General features: G+C 36.2%; 2 protein-coding genes across 2 annotated transcripts; both read right to left on the bottom strand.

Annotated features, from left to right (window-relative positions):
• Positions 1 to 4641: 4641 nt before the first annotated feature.
• Positions 4642 to 12036, bottom strand: LOC106914590 (uncharacterized). Its single transcript, XM_088015272.1, has 11 exons — positions 11861 to 12036; positions 11597 to 11781; positions 10587 to 10724; positions 9255 to 9393; positions 8967 to 9147; positions 7942 to 8083; positions 7617 to 7754; positions 6990 to 7048; positions 5672 to 6892; positions 5486 to 5562; positions 4642 to 5237 (listed from the first exon to the last, which is right to left on the bottom strand). The coding sequence occupies exons 1-11, from the start codon at positions 11975 to 11977 to the stop codon at positions 5157 to 5159; spliced, it is 2478 nt and encodes an 825-aa protein (XP_087871398.1). The 5' UTR covers positions 11978 to 12036; the 3' UTR covers positions 4642 to 5156.
• A 3192-nt stretch (positions 12037 to 15228) lies between these two features.
• Positions 15229 to 22759, bottom strand: LOC106914592 (uncharacterized). Its single transcript, XM_088015274.1, has 10 exons — positions 22589 to 22759; positions 22330 to 22517; positions 21923 to 22060; positions 21191 to 21326; positions 20615 to 20792; positions 19987 to 20128; positions 19140 to 19277; positions 17596 to 17654; positions 17358 to 17431; positions 15229 to 16302 (listed from the first exon to the last, which is right to left on the bottom strand). The coding sequence occupies exons 1-10, from the start codon at positions 22703 to 22705 to the stop codon at positions 16210 to 16212; spliced, it is 1263 nt and encodes a 420-aa protein (XP_087871400.1). The 5' UTR covers positions 22706 to 22759; the 3' UTR covers positions 15229 to 16209.
• Between the last annotated feature and the right edge of the window lie 248 nt (positions 22760 to 23007).

Genomic DNA, 23007 nt, shown 5'->3' with positions numbered 1-23007 from the left:
GACCAGCTTTAAATGTCCTGAGCTCCAGATCAGCAGATCAAACCTGTAAAGGAGGAGCACAAGACAAACACCAAAAACACCTGGAGGCCCGTAACACTAACCTTCAACCAGAGTCGGGTTGTAACTACTTACATTTACTCAATTACATTTACATAAGTAACTTTTTTGAAAACATGTACTTTTAGGAGTATTTTTACTACCACTGAATGAAAAACAAACACATTTTAACCAAAGTTTCACCAGACACCAGAAGTTTATTGAAAGAACTGGATTTTTCTAATTTTTTTTTTTATTGTTTATAGAAATTGTCATTTTGTCCTTAACTAATAAAGATAGTATTATTAGTCATAATAATATTAATATCAGTAATATTCATAGTTGGTATGGGTACAATATGTTCTTTTTACTTATTTCTGGCAAACAGAACCTTCTCATATTTTAAATGAGTTCTTGTTAAAAAATCCAAGTGCAGAAAGTCACTAGAGCGTTTATAAGTTTAATGAAATAAAGAGAGACAAATAAAATCTTCAGCAAGGATCAGGGTAGAGAGAGAGATGGGAGGAGAGGAGCAGGAAAGAAGTAAACAAATTACCTAACAGAGATGCACAATAAGTAAATACAAAAGAACCAAAGTGAGGAAAAAAAAAAAAAAAAAAACGAGCATCTGATTTAAGTAAGGGAAACGGAAAACAAAAAGCAAACATAAAAAACAAGTGATCAAAATGAAAAAACCCAAATAATCCAGGATCCTGAAAAACCTGCCATCTTCCTGGACTTGTTGATGGAAAGACATTTTCATGTTACGTTTGAATAGTTGTTTAAAAATATGCACAGAAAAACTCCAGGCACATTCAAATAACTGTTTTTTAAAAACTGGTCCAACAAGGGAAAGCACAGTGCACCATTTGTTTGTTTTTCTTTTTTTTCTTTTTTTTGCTGATGTCACAAAACAGGAAGAGGCTGAGCCAATGCAGCTCTCACTAGATGGCCTGAAAACTGCATTTCTGTAGGTTTAAAAGAAAAAAAAGTGTAAAGAACTAAGAATAATCTGAAAATCAAATCCAAATGAACAAGGAAGAAAACAAAAAATAAACCAAGAAATTGAACTAAAAGGAATGAACTATATGGCAACACATTAGTAACAATAATGAACACAGAAAAATTAAATAAACCTGGAAAGACATGGCAAATAAAACCCAAAACACCCTTAAATCATGACAGCTGTTATGTCTGCGTCTTAAATTAATGATGAATTAACATGTTTATATTTTATATAACAGCAACATTCAGCCTTCCAGATCAACAGTCTTCAGTTGTTCAGAGCGGACAACGACGAAAGGTCAGGGGAAACACGGGGAGGAGGAGTCTGTCTGTATGTGAATGAAGTTGGTGTACGAACTGTGGACTGGCTAAAAGAGTCTGTCTGTATGTGAATGAAGTTGGTGTACGAACTGTGGACTGGCTAAAAGAGTCTGTCTGTATGTGAATGAAGTTGGTGTACGAACTGTGGACTGGCTAAAAGAGTCTGTCTGTATGTGAATGAAGTTGGTGTACGAACTGTGGACTGGCTAAAAGAGTCTGTCTGTATGTGAATGAAGTTGGCGTACGAACTGTGGACTGGCTAAAAGAGTCTGTCTGTATGTGAATGAAGTTGGTGTACGAACTGTGGACTGGCTAAAAGAGTCTGTCTGTATGTGAATGAAGTTGGTGTACGAACTGTGGACTGGCTAAAAGAGTCTGTCTGTATGTGAATGAAGTTGGCGTACGAACTGTGGACTGGCGAAAAGCTGCTGCTCTGAGGTGATGGAACTCATGACAGTGAAATGTCGGCCGTACGATCTGCCTCAGGAGTTTACTGCGGTGCTCATCACCATTGTTTACATCCTGCTGGGTGCAAACGGCAGCGAAGCATCGAAGGAGCTACATGACACCGTTAGCTCACTGCAGATGAAACACCTGGAGGCGTTTTATGTGGCTGCAGGGGGACTTTAACCACATGAAACTGACAGACACTCTGCCCAGTTTTACCAGCACGTCACCTTTCCCACACGGTGAGACAACACTCTGGACTGTGTGGACACACCAACATTCATGTTGCAGCTCTTCCTCATCATCATCTTGGCCTCTCCGACCACATCTCCATCCTGCTGGCGCCAGCATGTCGTCCACTGATGAGACGGATCGGACCAACGAAGAAGACAGTCACTGTGGTGCAGAGATGCAGCCTGTGTGCTGCAGGACAGTTTTCAGTGCACAGACTGGCAGCTCTTCAGAGAAGCAGCTACTAATGAGGGAGAGGTGGACCTGGAGGAAAACACCTCCTCTGTTCTGGGCTTCATCTCCGAGTGTCACCACCACCTCTTGGAGAACTGGGTTACAAATTGACACTTTCTCTCTCCCTCTCTCTATTTTTTGAAAACCTGATTGTATCTACTTTTTTAGCAGCATAGTAACAGCCACAGTCATTCTTGTCTTCTACTGACTGCTGCTGAACACGACAAACAGGAACGAACCATTTCATGCAGATCCATGGGGGTTCAGTGCAAATATGGATGTTTGCTTTATGGTCTGGGAGGGGGAACATTACATTTCTACTTCTAAAACCAATTTTAGAAAACACAATGTAATTAATTTTGTAATTGACAGGGCGCACTTTTTTTTCTATGAACAAAAAAGGAGGGCCCCATCAGTCAGGGTCCCTCGGAAACGTCCTAACTTTTCCCCCCTATAGGGGCCCCTGGGTGGAGAACATTGTCTGCACCTGCATCCCCATGTGGCACAGTAGCTGCACTGCTGCTTAGAGCATCGCTCTGCAGAGGACTGTGGGTTTCCAGCCTTTCCTCCACCTCGGACCTCTACACAAGACGATGCAGGAGGAGGTTCCTCATCATGAAGGACTCCTCCCATCCTCCACCCATCCTCCTCCCATCCTCCTCCACCCACCCAGCTGCTCCCCTCAGGGCAAAACCATCAGGCTGAGGAACAGTTTCTTCCCTTCAGCTGTCAAACTGCTGAACTCAAGCCACACCGAATTCATCTTCACCTAATAAATTATTTACACACACACTTTTTTAATGTACTTATATCACCTAAATTACTTTACTATTCATTTATTTATGTATTTCTATTTGTGTATTAAATGTATTAATCTGGGACCTGAGTTCAAATTTTGTACCACAAACAAGTAAAGGTGGAATGACAATAAAACTCCTTTAATCCTTGACTGTATTAGCTTAGAACAAGTTCAACCCTAAATGCCATTCTTCAACAACATCAAGTCTTAAGTGTCTGTGTCCGAGATGTCAAATGCTTTTAGGAGACATAATCCTTCGCCATAACACAATAAATCTCAGAACAGACTATAAATATATATATTTTTAATCTTGAGGCCGCACTGTAAAACCAAGACAGCATCTTAGTTTTGATAACACAAACAGACGCAGGAGACGGGTCCATTTCCAGGACAGTGTTCATAATTATTTAGAGATTAGAGATTACATAAGTAATTTAATCAGCAGTAAACAAAATGCAAATGAAAGTTTGTGGCACATAGTGTGAAAGTGATCCGTTTTAGAATATATGATGGCAAATTGTTTTGTAATATATATTATTTTTCCAAAATATACATCAAAATGAGCTAAGGATTAACTGAAGAAGAAATGTTATATAATTCACCACTAGGTGTCACTGTTTTCTGCTCGAGTAAAACCAAAACAGTTTTAAGATAAAACACTTGACCTGATTTTCTGCCTTGGAATTAGAAACTAAACTGTGTCTGGATGATGGAAATCAGAGTTGCTCTGTCAAAGAATAGATCTATGTTTATAGATGTGCATAAACATTCATATAATGTGTAATAAAATCACATTATATGCTACATTAAAGCTCTTTAATGTGTCTTGATTGATCAGAATTATCTCAATAACAATTTTGATCAATCAAGATGTAGTAATTAAGTGACAAACATTTCTTTTCAACTATTTTTATACTGTATGTGAACTTTCTACTCAAACATCTTTAAGCATATATATTCATACTGGACTGGTGATATTACCAATTAATTCTGTGGGAGTTTAATGTTTAATTTACATATTTCTGGTGCTTCTGTGTGTTCAATACACATTTCAATGGAAGCAAATCTGAAATATTCTAACTAACACGCTCAAATTCCATATGAAATAAATATGATTTTCCATAGTTATAGATAACTAAAATTGAACAATTTGGTTATTTTCCTGATAATCAGGGGTTGCCACAAATTGATTTGATCTGAATTAATAGTATTATTAATAACAAAGGTATTGGTAACTGATCATTTATGCCCTAAGCCTCATTTGAGCTTTGACACATTTTACTAAATCAGGAAATGTCAGAATTTCAGATTTTCACAATAATTTTGTATGTGTAGTTATTGCCCCAGAGAACTGTACATATAGGGCAATGCAAAATCTAGAAAGTGCTTTACTTCATTTAGTAATGCTTTAGACTTAATATATTTATTGTGTAATGAAGTTTGTCCTCGTTAATTACTCCACAAATTCTCTTAATTAATCTTTGATATATAAAATGAATAATTTGAGTCCCAACACTCGACCTTGAGGGATACCAGAAGTGATGCCAAATAATTATAAGCAGCTGTCATTCAGGTAAACACTTACCTCTTTATTATATAAATCTTATCTACATTTAAAACTAATGCATAACATTCCTTTTTTTCAACACATAATGGTCTATTATATTAGATTCCTATTAAATAATACCAGAGATCTGCTTGGCCTGAAACCACAGTGACTGTCACACAGTAGATTATTTACAAATCTCTAAACATTTCTAGTTGGTTGACAGTTTACTGCATTTGTCCTTTTCAGCTTCAACTCGCCATCTAGTGGAGCAGAAGTGTAACTGTTACCATTGATCCTTCACAGAAAGATTTCTACTTCATAATCTCAGCTTGAACTTTTTGGTTGGAGATTTTTGTATCAATACTTTTCTTTTCAAAAACATATTTTTTACATAAACTAATCTAACATTTTTTATTTAAAAAAAATAGAAATTACTAAAGAAATTTGAAAATACAAAAACAGAGAAAAATAAATGACTTGAAACTTCAGAGAGCGTTATATGGTTATATACAGGTATTAGATACATATTTGGCCTTAGCGACTTGTTGTCACGGCCCTGAGGAGGCGAACAATCATTGTTGGTGGCAGTCCTCGTCTGACCAGTTCATCTTTAATCTGCAGAGGTAAACACAAGGCTTTGTTGAGATGAAATCAGTGGCACATTATGAATTGTTCTCGATTTGTGTTCATGTAATTCTGAACTACACTAAATTGTTTTTAATAAGTGATGATTTGCTTCTGCTCAAATTTAAAACAAGACATTTTAAAAACACCGTAGCAAGAGACAAAACAGGCTATAGAATAAACTTCATCAGGCATATTGTTCAAATTAGATCATGATCAGATTTCATGACGTTACTGACCTGTTTCACAATGGTCTCATAATCATTTTCCAGTGACAAACTTGTGGAGATCCTGCCATTCAGAGCAACAACATAATCTAGAAGGAAATAGATATTTTTATTCAGAACAGCATGGAAAATAAAAGACAGTTTTATTTCTATTTACAGTATTATGGTCGACAAAACATGAACTGTAGCCAGACTTACACGGCCCTGAAGCAGGTGTTGAATTTTTAGGTGGGGATGTTGCTGTAGATGTAGTCATGGTTGGGGAACGGGTTGGAGTAGTTGGAGACTGGGTTGATGTAGTTGGGAATTCAGTTGTTGTAGTTGGGGATTGAGTTGTAGTTGGGGATTGGGTTGTTGTAGTTGGGGATTCAGCTGTTGTAGTTGGGGATTCAGCTGTTGTAGTTGGGGATTGAGTTGTTGTAGTTGGGGATTCAGCTGTTGTAGTTGGGGATTCAGCTGTTGTAGTTGGGGATTGAGTTGTTGTAGTTGGGGATTCAGCTGTTGTAGTTGGGGATTCAGCTGTTGTAGTTGGGGATTCAGCTGTTGTAGTTGGGGATTCAGCTGTTGTAGTTGGGGATTCAGCTGTTGTAGTTGGGGATTCAGCTGTTGTAGTTGGGGATTGAGTTGTTGTAGTTGGGAATTCAGTTGTTGTAGTTGGGAATTCAGTTGTTGTAGTTGGGGATTGAGTTGTAGTTGGGGATTGGGTTGTAGTAGTTGGGAATTCAGTTGTTGTAGTTGGGAATTCAGCTGTTGTAGTTGCGGATTGAGTTGTTGTAGTTGGGAATTCAGCTGTTGTAGTTGGGGATTGGGTTGTTGTAGTTGGGAATTCAGCTGTTGTAGTTGGGGATTGAGTTGTAGTTGGGGATTGGGTTGTTGTAGTTGGGGATTCAGCTGTTGTAGTTGGGGATTCAGTTGTTGTAGTTGGGAATTCAGTTGTTGTAGTTGGGGATTGAGTTGTAGTTGGGGATTGGGTTGTTGTAGTTGGGAATTCAGTTGTTGTAGTTGGGGATTGGGTTGTAGTAGTTGGTAATTCAGTTGTTGTAGTTGGGGATTGAGTTGTTGTAGTTGGGGATTGAGTTGTAGTAGTTGGGGATTGAGTTGTAGTTGGGGATTGAGTTGTAGTTGGGGATTGGGTTGTAGTAGTTGGGAATTCAGTTGTAGTTGGGGATTGGGTTGTAGTAGTTGGGAATTCAGCTGTTGTAGTTGGGAATTCAGCTGTTGTAGTTGGGGATTGAGTTGTAGTTGGGGATTGGGTTGTTGTAGTTGGGAATTCAGCTGTTGTAGTTGGGAATTCAGTTGTTGTAGTTGGGAATTCAACTGTTGTAGTTGGGAATTCAGCTGTTGTAGTTGGGGATTGGGTTGTAGTTGGGGACTGGGTTGTTGTAGTTGTTGTTGGTGCAGTTGCAGTTGTTGATGGACCTGAGAATAGAAAAGTGCTTTAATAAAAATATCATGAGTAAAGAAATAACTGGTTCAATTAAACAATAAGGAAAAACCCAAGAATTATTCAACTCACTGTTTCCAACTGTTACAATGACACAGCGAAGCTCAGACTGATACTGAGAACTGGAGACACTGTGGAAGTATACTCAAATGTAAATATGTTATTAATTCACTGGGAAAAAAATAAAACTAGGTTTTAATGTCATAAGCAAAAGCACTTCATAGCTATATAAACAATACATATATAAACAATTGATATCGATGCTTAATTATTGAATTGTTTATATAATGTTTTGTTGTTCTTTGTTGTAGCTCCTTGTAATAATTAATCCACTGTTTAAAAGTTACATATGTAGTGTGAATAATACTGTCCAATGTTTTTCTTTCTGTGGAAAATATTTTTCATAATTTGCACTGAAGAAATCCTGCTTAACAAGGTTCTTTAATGAAAAACTTATTAGGTTGTTTTAACAACTGGAAGCTGATTACTGCATCAAACTGGATTTAAGAAATTACTTAGGTCTCAAACATTTTCATTTCTGTGGCTAGAAGCACTAACTGACTTATCATTTAATACTTTTATATATCATCTTCACGCTATCAATGAGAATTTAAAAGTTAATGTCTCTTAATAAAATGTTTCTGAGCAGTTTTTTGTATATTTCAGAATAGTGTGATGTTTATCAGACTAGATACTGACGTTGCCTGGATAACGAAACAGATGGGGTGACTTTCTCCATCTTCGGCCACAGATGGTGTCCACGTCAGAGAGAAGCTTCCTGATCCCAATGAACTCTTAGTTACGTTGTACGGCCCGCTGTACAGGAGCTCAGATGATCTTTACCAAACAGGAAATGCAGAGAAATATTTTCAAAAGTTTCAAGTAGCTTCTTGATGTCATAATCTAAACGTGTTGACTGACATCTGACTCAGGCATGGAAACTTTTTTTGACAAGAGATAAGATCCAATTCCTGACTGGATGGCGTGACGTACTTACAGCTAAAACCATTTTACTCTTACTTACGTGGCTTGAGTTGCCTGTGAACTGATGGTGATCATCAGCATCTGGTTGACTGATGTGTAGAGCTGAGCTCTGTTGTTTGGAGTTGGACTCAGGAATCTGGGCAGATATTGACCTTCTGTGCAGGACGGTGCTGCAGCGTCCACTGAAACAATACAGGGAAACCACAAACTCAGCCATGCTGATGGAAATACTGACTCATCTGTTTATACAAAAGACCACCATCTAAATGTATTAGTTCAAATCATAAACGCTGATAAAATGTCAAGTAAAATGCCTCAAGATGATATTTGCTGAAATTTGACACTGAATTAATTCTGTTTAAAATTACATATTCCAGGTAAAATGTAAGTAAAAGTTTTGTTGTGTTTCTATACACAAAGTTAAAAAGTGTGATTCCTTTTTAGCAGACTATATCTGTGTTTGCGTTACGTGTGTACAAAACTTTGTCAATGTCACAATTTAGCAAATGCAGTGTTTCCATGAACCAAGAAAAGAAACTAAATGACACACAAATAAGTTTGTTCATTTGAAAACATGCCATCATCTTTCTACCACTTCCTGTTGTTTTCTTCATCTTTCCGCCAGTAGTAGCATCCAGTTGTTGTTACTACTATAAGTAGCAACTCATATTAACAACTAACACCTGTTACTATAAATTGTAACTTTAAATGAGTTGTCACTTAAATAATGGGTTATAACTTTTTGTTATAGTAACTTGCGACTACTAATAAGTTATAGTAACCTGTTAGAGATTGTTACTATAACAATATAGTAACTTATTGTTACTATGAGTTGTTACTTATACTAACCTATTACTTATAGTAACAAAAACCAGTTGTTACTATAAGTTATAGTAACAACTTATAGTTATAACAACATACAGTTCTTACTATAAGTCATGATAGTAAGAACTGTATGTTATGACTTATAGTAAGAACTGGATGTTATTACTGCCAAATACACCAATTTCAATATTTCTGAAAATCTACCTCATAAAACAGGTTAACGATGATGTATGTTTGTACCTGTCAAAGCAAACTGGATGGGTATTGTGCTGATGGCATCACTGGTCGTTTTCTGCACCTGAGAACCACCAGTTTGGGTCAGAGTGATGGTCTGCAGGGGAAAGTCCTCCATCACCATCTGGACCACATATGAACCTTGGCTGCTGTTTGCAGATGAGCTGAATAATAAAGTACAAGAGGACTGCAAGAAGAAAAAAGGAAACGGTCAAAACAAACAAAATCTCTTGTGCCAAATAATATTTAGCCCCATAATATGAATCTGACATGAGTTCAGCTGCTGATGCTTACAGATGAGATGCTGAGGACAGACGGAGTCGTGCAGGTGACACACTCTGACAAGGCACTGGAGGCAAATCTGCATCTAACATCGTCTCCATCGGGGTCAAAGGTCAACATGCTTATGTTTCTCTGACAGTTTATAGGAACTCTGTGAAAGAACAGACATATCTTATGTCTAAGGTTGTTGGGGGGTGGGAGGTGATGAAAGGTGATCTAGTTTTTACCAGATTCTAAAATTATTTAAGTCCTACTTCATGTCTACAGAACACACAGGATAGGGCCGGCCCAAGCCTCCATGGACAGGGCCAAAGCAAAATGTGGTTTTGGGGCCCTCTAGGTCTGCTAACAATGTGGACTGGCTGCAATCAGCAGTCTGATCATTAGATCATTCACACACCTGCTATAAACTTATTGCATCTCTGGCAGTGCTGTTTACATTATATACATAATATAGGATACATTTATTGGCCAACTGATTTATTGACCAGTTGATTTCTGGGCGTCGATTTCCTTAATCTTGGGGGACAGTGATCGGCCAATGTGAAGCTGATCTTATTCCCTAATCTTATCTTCGTCAGTAAAGGTTTATAAATCAGCCTCTGTCCTCTTCTGCTCTGCAGTGAGAGGTTTGACTGACAGACATTGTTTTGCTTTTGCTGACTGGAGCTTTGGACGTTTGGGTGCTCTGCACGGCAGCTCATATTACCAACGAAGCGTGTGGTACCTGCCGCGGCCACCAGGGTCCCCAAGAGCATTTTATGTTTTTTTCTTTTTATCCATAAAATGATTTCTAAATACATTATCAAATATATATTATTGTAAAAACAAATCAATTCATGGTGAAATTGTGTGTTTTTGATAATATAATGACAGAAATTATTACTAAAAAAAAAAAAAAACAGTTCCACAGAGGGAGCCCCTAAGTGGCTGCTTAGTTTGCTTGTGCCTTGGGCCGGCCCTGACACAGCAGGTCTCACAGAGGATTTGAAAAAACGTTGTTTTTTTTTATTATTTTTAACAACACATTTATTTTTGCTATAAAATACATTATGGCATCAACATTTATCCTAACATTTCCATAAACACAGGGTTAAAAACTAACTGTCCACACACAACATTGTTAAAACACCACAAAGAGAAAAATGTTGTGCTGTTTGAATGATGAATAACTTTCAGATTATTCATCATTGAAACAGAAATTCAGCTTTTTCTCTGTTTTTATCATCAAAGTAAACATAGTGTCAACATTTTCCCAAGAAAGAAAGAAAAAGAAACAAAAAGGCAATTTCATTTGTGTAAAAAAGCTATTAATTAATTTGTTCTCCAGTCCAACAGAATTACCTCACAGCCGGGAGGATGGTGGTCTGCGGTGATGTGTTGGCTTTGTTGGTGTCAGATCTGGTCCTTAGTTCAACATTAGCCACAGCTTTCCAGGATCCAATGCTGTATACATTAAATATCCAGTCTCCACCAGAAAATCTAAGGTGAAAGTAGAGTTCAGTTGTTATGCTGTACTCTGGTGTTTTATGTCTTTTATTATCGGAACACAGCAGCCACGCTCATCTCTACCATCTCTGTGATTAGCCTGAGCCACTGGCATTGTGGAGTTGCCATGTTAGAGCTAATATTTCCTCAGCCCTATTGACAGAATATAACTTATTCTGTCAATAGGGCTGTCAACGTTAACACCTTACCACATGCAATCAATCTAAAAAGTTTAACGCATTAAATCACGTAATACTTATTAATTGCAAAGCAGCGCATAATATGGTCTTGTACTGCGGTCAACAATGCAGAGTTGCATGTAATGTGAGTGACAAGATGAGCACTCACATTTTCAACTCTAAAATTTGTGCTTAGCAACAAATTTCACTTTAAAAACCCTGCAGTCAGAGCGGGTGTCCTGTATGCAGAGACTAAAGTTCTCGAGTTCGAATCCCATCCTTGGTTCTCTTGCTTCCTTTTCTCTGCCACCTTCCTGTCAGATTACTGTCAAATAAAGTCCAAAAGACCCCCAAAAAATCTTAAAAACAAAATACCAGAATGACTGGATAAAACCAAGATAGTATATAGTTATTGCAACAGGGAATTATCTTTCCACCAAAACACAGTTTATAGTTAACATTTCTAAATTATGTTTGGAGTAAAAATTACTTCTTAAACCTTCCTGTAAATAAAAACCTGGGAAAATTTGATCTTTGGTTTGAGACAATAAAACATTTTCAACTTTTGAAAACGTGTACTTTACATTTCAAGATTACAAAGTTAAACACAGTGATTAATCACGAATAATGTGATTCAGTTTTATAATTGACTGACAGAAAGTTAGTACGTTGTTCTGGAGGACTTACTCAAGCGTAAGTGGAGCATTATTTGGAAGCAGCCGAGATGATATTCTTTCAGTTTGACACCATAAATTGGGGATTTCCTGAACTGTCATTGCATTAGAAATAAAGGTCTCAACCCCACAGTTGCCGGAGCAAGACCATAAAGCAGCGGTACACGAGTGGAAGTTCATCTTGTAGCGAAGGGTCAACTGTAGATTTAAAGCAAAGGAGTCTGTAGCATAACTCAAATTTTACAGGCACATGTAGAAATGCATAGTCTTTACTTACTGACACTGATCCGTTTATGTAAGTGTCCTTTGGGTAGTAGGTCATCATGACGCCATAGAAATGTGAAGCGTAAGAATCGCTGACCAGCAGCAGCAGCAGAACCACAGAGAGGAACATGATGGCTGTGAAAGTGTCTCCACACAAAGTCAGAGTTTGTTAGAAACCAGGAGGTTTGATGTGATCCACACCCTCTCACTGCTTACGGTCCAGGAAATGAAAATGTTTGTGGCTTTACGCAGAAACCTGGTATGAGGAAGATTTATTTGACTGAAAGATAATGATCAGAGATAGAGTGAGTGAAGTAAACACAAGGATGTGCACTAAGTATTATCTGTGAATATACATGTATATTTGTGAGCATCTTCTTTATCAATGATTGTGGCTTAACTTTCTTGTAGACGTTGTCAGAGTGTGACTAAGATTTATAGTCACCAGTATTTGCTGTGGTTGTTAATCTCCAGCAGTCATTGGGTCTTTCACAGAGACATACTTTAAATTCACAACTAATATTAAATTAGAAAGATCAATTAACCAATTAACAGAGATGTTTTTGGACCGAGAAACCAAGTATGCAATGAGAGAACCTGCAATCCAGGTTACTACAGCATCACCATCACACGGGCCATAAATATTGATATTACGTGTATTTATAAAATCATAGCAATCATTTTTGGCAAGAAAATATCCATAAACAAAAAAAACTTCAATCCTAAACAAATTCCTTTGAATGGATCCAAAAATATTGTTGATTTTAGCCACAAACTGTTGGTTTAATAACTTCATCTATGATTTGATTGAGAAAAAATAAACAAATAATTTTGCAGATAAAGCGATGTAGTCTAAAATATATATATCTGGACAGACGAGTCAGGAAGAGAAAACATGTTTTTTCCACATAAAACCAACTTGAACTGTTTGAATAAAGATAAATTATTTTGATGACGGTCAAAGTGATTTATAATCATCAGATCAGCTCCATACAGACCTGAATATAAACTTTGTTTTCTCATGATTACACATCTTCACATCTCATTACCTTCACTTAACACCAACCACTTTGTCACTTTTGCCCAGACAATAAAGAACCCGGAGGCTCAGTGCATAATAACGGCTTTTGTTTGAATAATTACTGTGGCTTCAGCTTTCAGGTGTAACTGTAAGCAGGAACAAAGCTGCAGTCTGTGCATAAAAGCAAATAGTTAACAGCAGGAGAAAACTGCTGAGTATCTGGAATGATTCACACGAGGAACAAGGAAGAAATTCCCTCTCAAGACTCCAGCAACACTTGAAATGCAGGAAAACAACTTTAATAGCAGAGCATTTCAGTTTCTGGCCTTCACCAGTCGCACTGTCACAAAGACACTTAGAGACATAAAGAAAAGGAGAAATATAGAAAAATGTCTTGATTATTATTTTGTAAACTTAAAGAGTTTAGAACTGATTCAAATGTTTCTTTTATTTGCAGATTGTTTATGCTAAAAATAAAACCCAACATATGAAATGTTCCTCACATGTACTGAGCTTTTAATATGAAACATAAAGCAGTTTTGACTCTTTAGCATCATTCATACACATGGAAAAGTGTTTTATAATAAAACACAAAAATACAAATAAAATAAAGTGTAAGGGTAAAGAAAAATATGTGGAAAGAAAGGCATGAAGAGAATCTAATGTTAGAATCTAATATATCTAATGACAGTGTTGTGTTCAAGACCACCTAACTCGAGACCGAGACAAGACTGAGACCAAAAGCGGTCGAGTCCGAGACGAGACCGAGACCATCAAAAAATGGTCTTAAGACCGGTCTCGAGACCAAGACCAACTTCGAGTACCACAACACTGTCTAATGATCAGATTATCTTGATTCAAAAATTGTTGAAAACAAATATAAAACAATATTAAAAGTTTTGTCCAACTGGATTAGTAAAAAATAAATATTGTATCACATTAAAAGACAAAACAGTCCACTTAACACTTAATCTGACTAATTTTGTTATTAATATTCGGTAACACTTTATTTGAAGGGGGTTGAATAAGACTGACATGACACTGTCATAAACATGACATAACACCTGTCATGAACATGAATAAGCCTTCATGAATATTTATGACTGTTGTCATAAAGCGTCATTCGGTAAATTATGACACTTTTAATACAAAGTTGACATTATTCAAAATGTCTTTGTTATGACAACTTGTCATTAACCAAGAAATCATTACTGATATAAATTTGTTATAAAAGTATTACTGATTGCACTTTAAAAATTAGGTAACTTTATGTTATTAAAGGTAAAGTTTGAACAGTAATGATTTCTTGGTTAATATCAAGTTGTTGTAACAAAGACCTTTTGAATAATGTCAGCTTCGTATTAAAAGTGTCATAATTTACCGAATGACGCTTTATGACAACAGTCATAAATATTCATGAAGGGTTATTCATGTTCATGACAGGTGTTATGTCATGTTTATGACAGTGTCTTGACAGTCTTATTCAACCCCCTTCAAATAAAGTGTTACCTAATATTCTAATTATTTTCTCCAATCTGTCTTGAGCTCATCGTTTTGTGAAACACAGATAACTTCAAGGAGTCGATGCCCTGAAGGGGAAAACGAACCGGTCCAATCAGATTCAGTTCTGGACGCCACTTCCTGTTTACAGATCAAATCTTTGATCAGAACATGTGGACTGGGCCGAACCGCTCAAGGTGTTTTCCACTGTTTGACAACTTCACAGCGATCATCAATCATGCTTTTAATATTTTGGAGTTTTTTTATTTCTTAGACTGATATTGAAGCACTAATGTAGTTTTAAATGCAGGGTAAATGTTCAATGTATTTACTCAATTGCAGAAATTCAATATTCACTAAACTACACTGTAAAACATTTGAAGATGGTTTAACTTGAAAATGAAAATCCACATGCTGCCTTGAAAATTAAATTTAAATTAATAAGAACATAGTTTTGGTTTTAACTCAAAGATTAAAGTTCATGAAGTTGATTTAACAAAAGACAAGCTGTCTAAACATTGTTTTTTTAAGTTCATTAATGTTGAATTGTGAGTTTTAACTTAATGCTGCAATTTAAACCAAATTATTTCATAATATGCAAGAACACAATGCCCTCATCTGGTTGAAGGTCACATTTCTTTATTATTTTACTCACAATGTCAAGTTAAAATAAATATTTATTTTACTTTAGAATACTTTAAAGTTTTGTTTTACAAATTGCATAAACAAAATTTATGATTCGATAATTAATTTAACTAAACGTCACAATGAAACATTTAGTGTGAACAGGGTCTTATCCTCAAGCATTAAAATAAACATTTGTCTTAATAAAACACAAAAGCGAGATCAATTTAATCCAATCAATCAATCAATCAAATTTTATTTGTACAGCACATTTCAGCAGCAAGGCATTTCAAGGTGCTTTACATAATTAAAGAAAAAATAAAAACAGCATGTGACATTGAATAAACAGTAAAAAAAAAAAAGATTGAAAAAGATAAAAACATACTTTTGTTACATAATTTAACCGCCTGTCGTCGCTAGACTCCGCCATCCGTTTAACGCGGGTTTTATCCAGGTATTATCCAGGTTTTATCCAGGTTTTATCCAGGTATTATCCAGGTATTATCCAGGTATTATCCAGGTATGATCCAGGTATTATCCAGGTATTATCCAGGTATGATCCAGGTATTATCCAGGTATTATCCAGGCCCTGTCGCCTGACAGGACAAGGTCTCCAGCCTTGCAGCACCAGGCTCTCAAGATACAGAAGCATTCTGGGAAATAGTTCCCACTCCTGTCTTTTTCTTCTTTCAGTTTTTTAAGTACAATCCTAAAAACTCAGTTTCTTCAACTCTATGACAGGTCTGACAGTATTATTAAAAAGTTAACACAACTTACTGCTGTAAGTTTGTCTTTCACAAACTCTCATATTTAGATTCAAAATCTAAAACTGGCTAAATTTATTTGACCTACAGAGTGAAGATAGACAACTAAATGTGGCTCAAATGTTTTACAGTGCAGATTGGATATTAAAATCCCAGACGCATAAATGCTACACATGAACACAGAGTAGTAATCCCTCGGTAAATATCCGTTTAATAAAAAGTTCAGGTGATGCCAAATGTTGACCTTATTTACAATGGTTTACTTTATATTGGTAATCTATAATAATGATTTGTGAAAGTTTCCCTATTTCATAAAAAATAACTATTGACACAGACATCACTAATTATACTGAAAACAACCATAACTCCCTGATTTAATTAAGAGTAAAAAGAAGCAAAAACAGATTAAATCACATTTCCTGCAGGGATCAGATTCATTCTCATATTTGGCCACTAGGGGGCAGCGGTTTTATTAGCTGGACCGAAGCTGAGCAGACGGACCTTTATGTCTGCAGACAGCCCTCCTGCAACCAGTTTACCTTTAATCTGCAGAAGAAAACATGACATATATGTTAGATACAATCATTTAAAATCTTATAATTAAAAATAGAAAACAAGTCAAATGTTTAATTTAACTTTCACTACACAATATTTTAATAGAATAAAGATCTATATAGAAGAGGAACTTTAAGTTATTGTAGATGTGAAACAAAATCTAGCAAGTTTGCCTTATTTTTAAAAAACTACAAATTATTAAATATTTATAGTTTTTCTATTATTTTTGAATTACTTTGTGTTTTTCTCATCAACAAGATCTGATTCGCTCATCCTTCACAAAGTTTTGTTTTATTTAGTGGAGTTTACTAAAAGAAATTACTTCTCGAGTAAAAGCCACTGAATGTTTGTGGTTCTGTTTACTATGAAATCTAATTAAATTATTTTTTCCATATTTAAGAGACTTTATTTTCTGTCTTCTTTGAAAAGCAATTAAAAAATGTTTTAACTGCATCAACCTCCAAACTGGAGCTGAAAAACAAGTTTGTATTGCAATCAAGGGCCAAAACTGGCCCCCGCGCCACACTTTGGACACCCCTGCTTTATTTATTTATTTATTTATTTATTTATTTATTTATTTATTTTAAACATACAAAAAGTAAAAACAGGGGAAAAATAAAAGTAAAGCAAATGATTATGCTGATTGACATGGAATTTTATATAATTAGTTTTCAAAGGAGCAGATAGAAGATCTCATGACTTCCTGTCCGTCTGATATTCATCAACCTACAAACATTTAAATTTCCCCACGAGAGGTAAACTCTTAAATTATTCCCACATTGATTGATATTTAAATCTCACATTCTCATCCTTAAATGTACAATAATTTACACATTTTTAACATCAAAATAGGTCCATCCTATACACCATATTTCATTTTTTTAACAGTTTTTAAGCTGATTTATATTTGTAGGAAGAAGAATTGGGTGGAAGTTGATAGTTTCTTACTTTAACAATTAATTTAGGTGAAATGACATTTGGGATAAATTAGTTTGGTTTAAACTCAGGTTGTGATGGTTTGTGTTAAAGTCCAGGACTTTACTGACCGCCTTCTCGATTTCATCCTTGTCTTTCAGTGACAGCGTAGTCGAGATCTTCAGCTTCACAACCGTAAGACGAGCTGGAAGAACAAGAGATCAATATGGTAGAAAGAACTACTTCCTGTTCTGTTTCCATCCTACTTACATGTTTTAGGAGGAGGATGTGGATCTGGTGATGAGAAAACAGCAGAAACATCATGAGTTCATGAAATAAAAGTTTAAAAACTAAGAATAAATCAGTGACCTGACTCACCGTTTCCAACCGTCACAACGACACACCGAAGCTCAGACTGGTAGACAGAACTGGAGACACTGTGGGGATAATTCAGTGCAGGAAAATTAATATTTAATACAGAGCTGGGCAGTAACTGGCTACATTTACTCACTTAAGCATTTTTACCTCGCTGTGCTTTTTACTTTGAAGTATCTCTGGTGAACTTTAAACAAAATTCACCAGATACTCACCTGCAGTTTTTATTAAAGTTTCATGAGATTATTATTGAAAGAAACTGATTTGTTACTTATTTGAATTATTGTCATTTTGGTCCTTAAAATACCAAAATATCCATGTAATATTTTGGTCTGTATGATGATGTAATTATCAAATGATTGATAATTTGATTAGATACTCAGTAACTGAGTAGAATTTTTACCAAATACTTTTTTACTCTTACTCAAGTAAAATTTTTGGGTACTTTATCAACTTCTTAAATATCAAATAATGTTCAAAATGATTTATTATAATTATTTGTTATAATTTATTATAATCAAAATACTCCCAGAGTATTTTGGACCATGATAAAAAAATGTTTAAACAGGAAAAACTTTCATCTTCTATGTAAATTAAATCGTTTGTTCCTGCTGTGAAGAAGGACAGCGCCACCAAGTGGTCACTGTGTACAAGAATACAAATATAATCAAAAGTATATTTGTATTTTTTTTCATTTTTTACTGGAATATTTTTAAATAAAAAGATGGTGGCCTTTACTGGAAGACTGAAAATGAGTGAATGACTCCCAGTTTGTATTTATCTAACGGTGGCTAATGCCATGACCTCTGACCTCTACATATTCTAGACTTTATGGTACAACAAAGATACAAGTGTAACAAGTTTAACCTTAACGAAGGATGTTCATTAAGGTTAAATCATTACCATGAATTTGTCAGAAAAATGGAAAACATCAAGAAAAAACCCTGACATTTTGCTTACTTTGCATTAAAACATCATTACTGCGTCTGGAGCCTTAATAATTAATGAGCTATAATCTCATATTCAGCTCTAGAGAAATGAAGAGCCCACTGCCCTGAACTCCACTGAAAACCTCCTGGTTTTTCCACCAAATACTGATTTCTGAACTCTTCCTGAGTTCAAACATTAGTGTTGTTGTTTCTAAATGAATATGAACTTATTTGCTTTATTTTAGGTCTGAAAGTGCTGCGTCTTTTTCGTTACTTTCCCCATTTCTTATTTTCTGCAAATAAAAACTACATTTTTGCTTGGTATTTCAGAAACATGTCAGGAGTTTACAGAATAAAAGAACAATCTTCATTTTACTCAAACATAAACGCGTAAAAAGTAAAATCTGAGAACTGAGCATCTAAGCAGTCTCTTAATTTTTCCAGAGCTGCATATCACTGAAAACATTTTCAGTTTACACTTTTTTGTAAACTCAGAGAAAAATATTGGTCAAAATGTTTGTTTAAAAATAAAATCTGATAGTGCTGGACTGTTCAGACGTTTTTCACAAACGTTCATATTCTCATCACTATGACTGTGTAAATACTGACCTTGCTTGGACAGTGAAACAGATGGGGTGGCTCTGTCCATCTTCACTGGCAGACGGCGTCCACTTCAGGCTGAAGTTCCCCGATCCTGATGAACTCTTGACCACGTTGTACGGCCCGCTGTACAGGACTCCATTGATCCTTTATTGATGATAATAACAGGTTTACTATGTGATGTTTACACTGCAAAAACACAAAATCTTACCAAGTGTTTTTAGCCTGCTTATTTATCTTATTACATTTAAATTAACTTACCATCAAGACATAGGAGCTTTTTTAAGTAAATAATTCCTTAATATTGATGAAAAAGTGCAGGTTCTATTGGCAGATAAATTTACTTATAACAAGACAATTTCCTGGGCTGCAGTTGGTAGCACTGCTGCCTTGCAGCAAGAAGGTTCTGGGTTTGATTCCCACCCTGGGGTCTCTCTCCCTGGGTACTCCGGCTTCCTCCCGCAGTCAAAGACAGTCATGTAGAGAAATTGGTCTCTCTAAATTGTCCCTAGGTGTGTGTGTCCATGGTTGTGTGTCCTGCACATTTAGCAGCGAGTACATGAGGTGGATTGACAGCGCTACGCCCCTCCTCCTGGCACTGATTGGTCGTTAGTGGTGCATTTCTTCAGACAGCAACAGTAGCTCAAGGAGGAGATTGAGGAGATCGATGTTTTCACAGATTGTCTCATTACAAATATGTAAAAAAAAACAACATATTGTGTAAAATAAAAGTAACAAACTGCAGCTTTAAGCCAAATGTTACCAAACACAACCTGATTTAAATAAAGCATCTGCCCTATTTATCATATTTGGTTTTGTTGCCACTGTATTGTTCATGTGTTTTGCGTTTCCTTACTGAGACTTCTTTGCTTCTGCTCTGATTTTGATCTCCAGAGTCTGATTGACGGGGCTGTAGAACCGAGCTCCATGTTCTGGAGTTGGAAACACAAATTTGGGCAGATAAACGCCGTCTGTGCAGGATGAAGCAGCAGAATCCACTGGAAGACAGCAAGAGAGAAACAGCATCAGTTCTGCTAATGCAGATCTGTTTGTGTGTAAATCATGTCTACGGTACAAATTATCCTGCAGAAACGAGTTTAGAAGATGAATCTTAATGTGATGATGTATTACATCACATTACATCAGCACATTATTACAATTATTTATTCCAGTAATCCAACAAGTGAAACTCCTGTTTTAACTAAATTCATTACACAATGTATTTAAAATGTTTGTCTTTTACTGTGATATTTAAAGATGATAGGAAATAAATTAAGACCAAAGAAAAAGTCATTTTAATGCAGGATGGATGGATAAATGGACGGAGGTTAGTCCAACATTTACTTTATTTTGTTTATTTTAAACTTTAATTTGTGAGATTTCCAGCTGAGCTGCTGAACACAATCAACACAACTAAACACCTGAAATTAATCCCTGTAATTTTGCTCCTTGTTGTTGTTTCTATGGTAACCAGGTGATCGTACCTTGAAAAGCAAACTGGACAGGTATCATGCTGATTGGATCGTTGGTAGTTTTCATGACCTTTGACCCGTTATACTGAGTCAGAGTGATGGACTGTTGGGGGAAATCCTCCATCACCATCTGGACGGCGTACCAGTTTGTAGCGCAGCTGGAAGTTGATCTGAATGACAGGATGCAGGTCTGCAAAAACACAGACAGATTAAGATAATCTGAAGAGAAGCTGCCAGATTAGCACAATGTATTTAAATAAATCTTAGTATTCTAAGCTTTGGTGCAGAGGAACTAAAGATGGAAAAGCTGAAGACACGTGTAGTTCAAAGTTTAGTTTGGAGTTTGAAGAGGTTCTGTGACGTTACGATCAGTAATCGGTGGTAGAAAGAAATCACAGCATGGAGGGTTTTTGGAAAAGGAAGTCCTCACATATAGAGGGAAGTAAACTTATCACATAACTATGAGACTTTATTTAAACAAAACTTTTTCATTCATCCATGTTTTCTGCCACTGTAATGTAATTTTCTGTTAAGTTTTGATCATTTTGAACTGAATGTGTTGTATGAATAAATCTGCTTGTTACTCACAGGTGAGAGGCTGAGGACAGACGGAGGCGTGCAGGACGCACACTCTGACGAGGAACTGGCATATCTGCATTTAACCTCGTCTCCATCGGGGTCAAAGGCCAACAGGCTGATATTTCTCTGACAGTTTGAAGGAACTCTGAGGGGGAAAGATGCATCCATCACTGTGGAACATGGCTGTGTTCACTGATCACTGATGTTTTGCTCTTTTTGCCTGATTAACCTTATAATTTATACTTCTTAAAATTCCTCACAGGCTCCTATATCTTGATGCATTTTTCCTCCTTTGCTCATATATTTATTAATTGCAAGACTAAAAATGATTTAGTAAGTAAATGTTTAGATTGTTGCACTGCTGTCCAGCTGTAAGAATTGATCATATGAGTTACAGCAATATTTAGTTTCCCTCTGGGATCAATAAAGTTTTTTGAATTTAAATTTGACGGATTAATTAAAACATCTAATTAAAAGCTCTTCACTGAAACTTCAGCTCACAATTGTTTCACAGTTAATGCCACAAGTCTTGCAGGATCAAAAGAAAACTTAAAATTAAAGCAATTTTAAAAACGCTATTCGAATTAAAACATCTGATTTTACTCCTTATAACTCACAGAATGTCCAACCTGCTGCCGACAGATAAACTCATCTGAATATGGATTTCACTATTTATATCCAAATTTATCATCATCTTTTCATGTAACTCATAACTTGTGATCCAGATGGCAGCAGAATCACCTCAGAGCTGGAAAGATGGTGGTTTGTGGTGATGAGTTGGGTCTGTTGGTGTCGGACCGGTTCCTCAGGTCAACACCAGTCACTGCTCTCCAGGCTACAATACCATTACAATTAGTTAACCAATCTCCACCAGTAAGCCTGGATTGGACGATCAGAAAAGGTTTTCAGATGGAGACAAGAGCTTCTCTTATAACTTCAGATTTGTTTCAATAAATAATTGAATTATCCAGTCAATGGTGAAACATGCGATAAAGTAAGTTTGTAATGTCATAATTTACAAAAAATGTTTGGTTTTGTTGAGCAATAAAGCTTCTGACTTTCTAATCTCTCCTCATACCGAAGATTTAAACAAATATGTTTACAGCAGATATGAAATATTGGATTAAACATTTTAAATGTGGACTCACGCAAGCTGAAATGGAGAGTTGTTGGGAAGCCGCCGAGTTGTGATTTTTTCACTCTGACACCAAGAACCAGAGACTTCATCAATCTTGGTATTTGAAAGAATCGTACTTTCATTACCACAGTTCCCAAGTGGGCAGCCAAATGTACCATCTTGGCATGCATCGAAGTTAAACTTAAAGCGAAGGATCACCTGTTGGTTAAGAAGTGAGATCAAGTTTTAAAACACTTAAAGTTACAGGAATGTATAAATAATCTACTTACAGAGATGGATCCGTCTGAATTGGTTTCCATTGGGTAGTAAGTCACCATAGTGCCACGATAATGAGAGGATTGAGCGTCGCTGAGCAGCAGCAGCAGCAGCAGCACAGAGAGCAACATGTTGCAGCAACCTGACCCTGCAGGAGAACTGAGCTGCTGGAGATCAGGAGGGTTTAAACTCCCACAGCCTCTCCTCTCATCCTCCTCCCCTCAGGTTCCACTGACATCCTGGACGTTCGACGCTCTGATGGTGGAGTTTTAACATGAATGTGGGCCAAATATTCACATTTCACATGATTAACATGCAAGGAAAAACAGAGATAAAGACTGTTGCCATTCTGAGAAATCAGGAAATGCAGGAAGTTAAACTGAAGTTAGTTTGCAAATTTCCATTTAACTCTGAACTTCCTCTTTTAAAACAT

This window comes from Poecilia mexicana, unplaced genomic scaffold (genome assembly GCF_051168715.1).
Source record: "Poecilia mexicana isolate PSO_F unplaced genomic scaffold, ASM5116871v1 scaffold_18, whole genome shotgun sequence".
NCBI lineage: Eukaryota > Metazoa > Chordata > Actinopteri > Cyprinodontiformes > Poeciliidae > Poecilia > Poecilia mexicana.
The sequence above is the reverse complement of the archived record's forward strand: the minus strand, read 5'-3'. Positions and strand labels throughout refer to the sequence as shown.

What these genes read in the sequence shown, in the direction of transcription:
- LOC106914592 (XM_088015274.1), bottom strand. Translation starts at nt 22,705, where the DNA reads ATGTTGCTCTCTGTGCTGCTGCTGCTGCTGCTGCTCAGCGACGCTCAA. An exon ending in GCAGAAGCAAAGAAGTCTCA is followed by an intron (nt 19,278 to 19,986) that starts GTAAGGAAACGC and finishes TCATCAATAAAG; the next exon opens with GATCAATGGAGTCCTGTACA. An exon ending in TGTTTCACTGTCCAAGCAAG is followed by an intron (nt 17,655 to 19,139) that starts GTCAGTATTTAC and finishes CAGTGTCTCCAG; the next exon opens with TTCTGTCTACCAGTCTGAGC.
- LOC106914590 (XM_088015272.1), bottom strand. Translation starts at nt 11,977, where the DNA reads ATGTTCCTCTCTGTGGTTCTGCTGCTGCTGCTGGTCAGCGATTCTTAC. An exon ending in ACATAAACGGATCAGTGTCA is followed by an intron (nt 11,782 to 11,860) that starts GTAAGTAAAGAC and finishes TTAAATCTACAG; the next exon opens with TTGACCCTTCGCTACAAGAT. An exon ending in CTGTCCTCAGCATCTCATCT is followed by an intron (nt 9,148 to 9,254) that starts GTAAGCATCAGC and finishes TTCTTCTTGCAG; the next exon opens with TCCTCTTGTACTTTATTATT.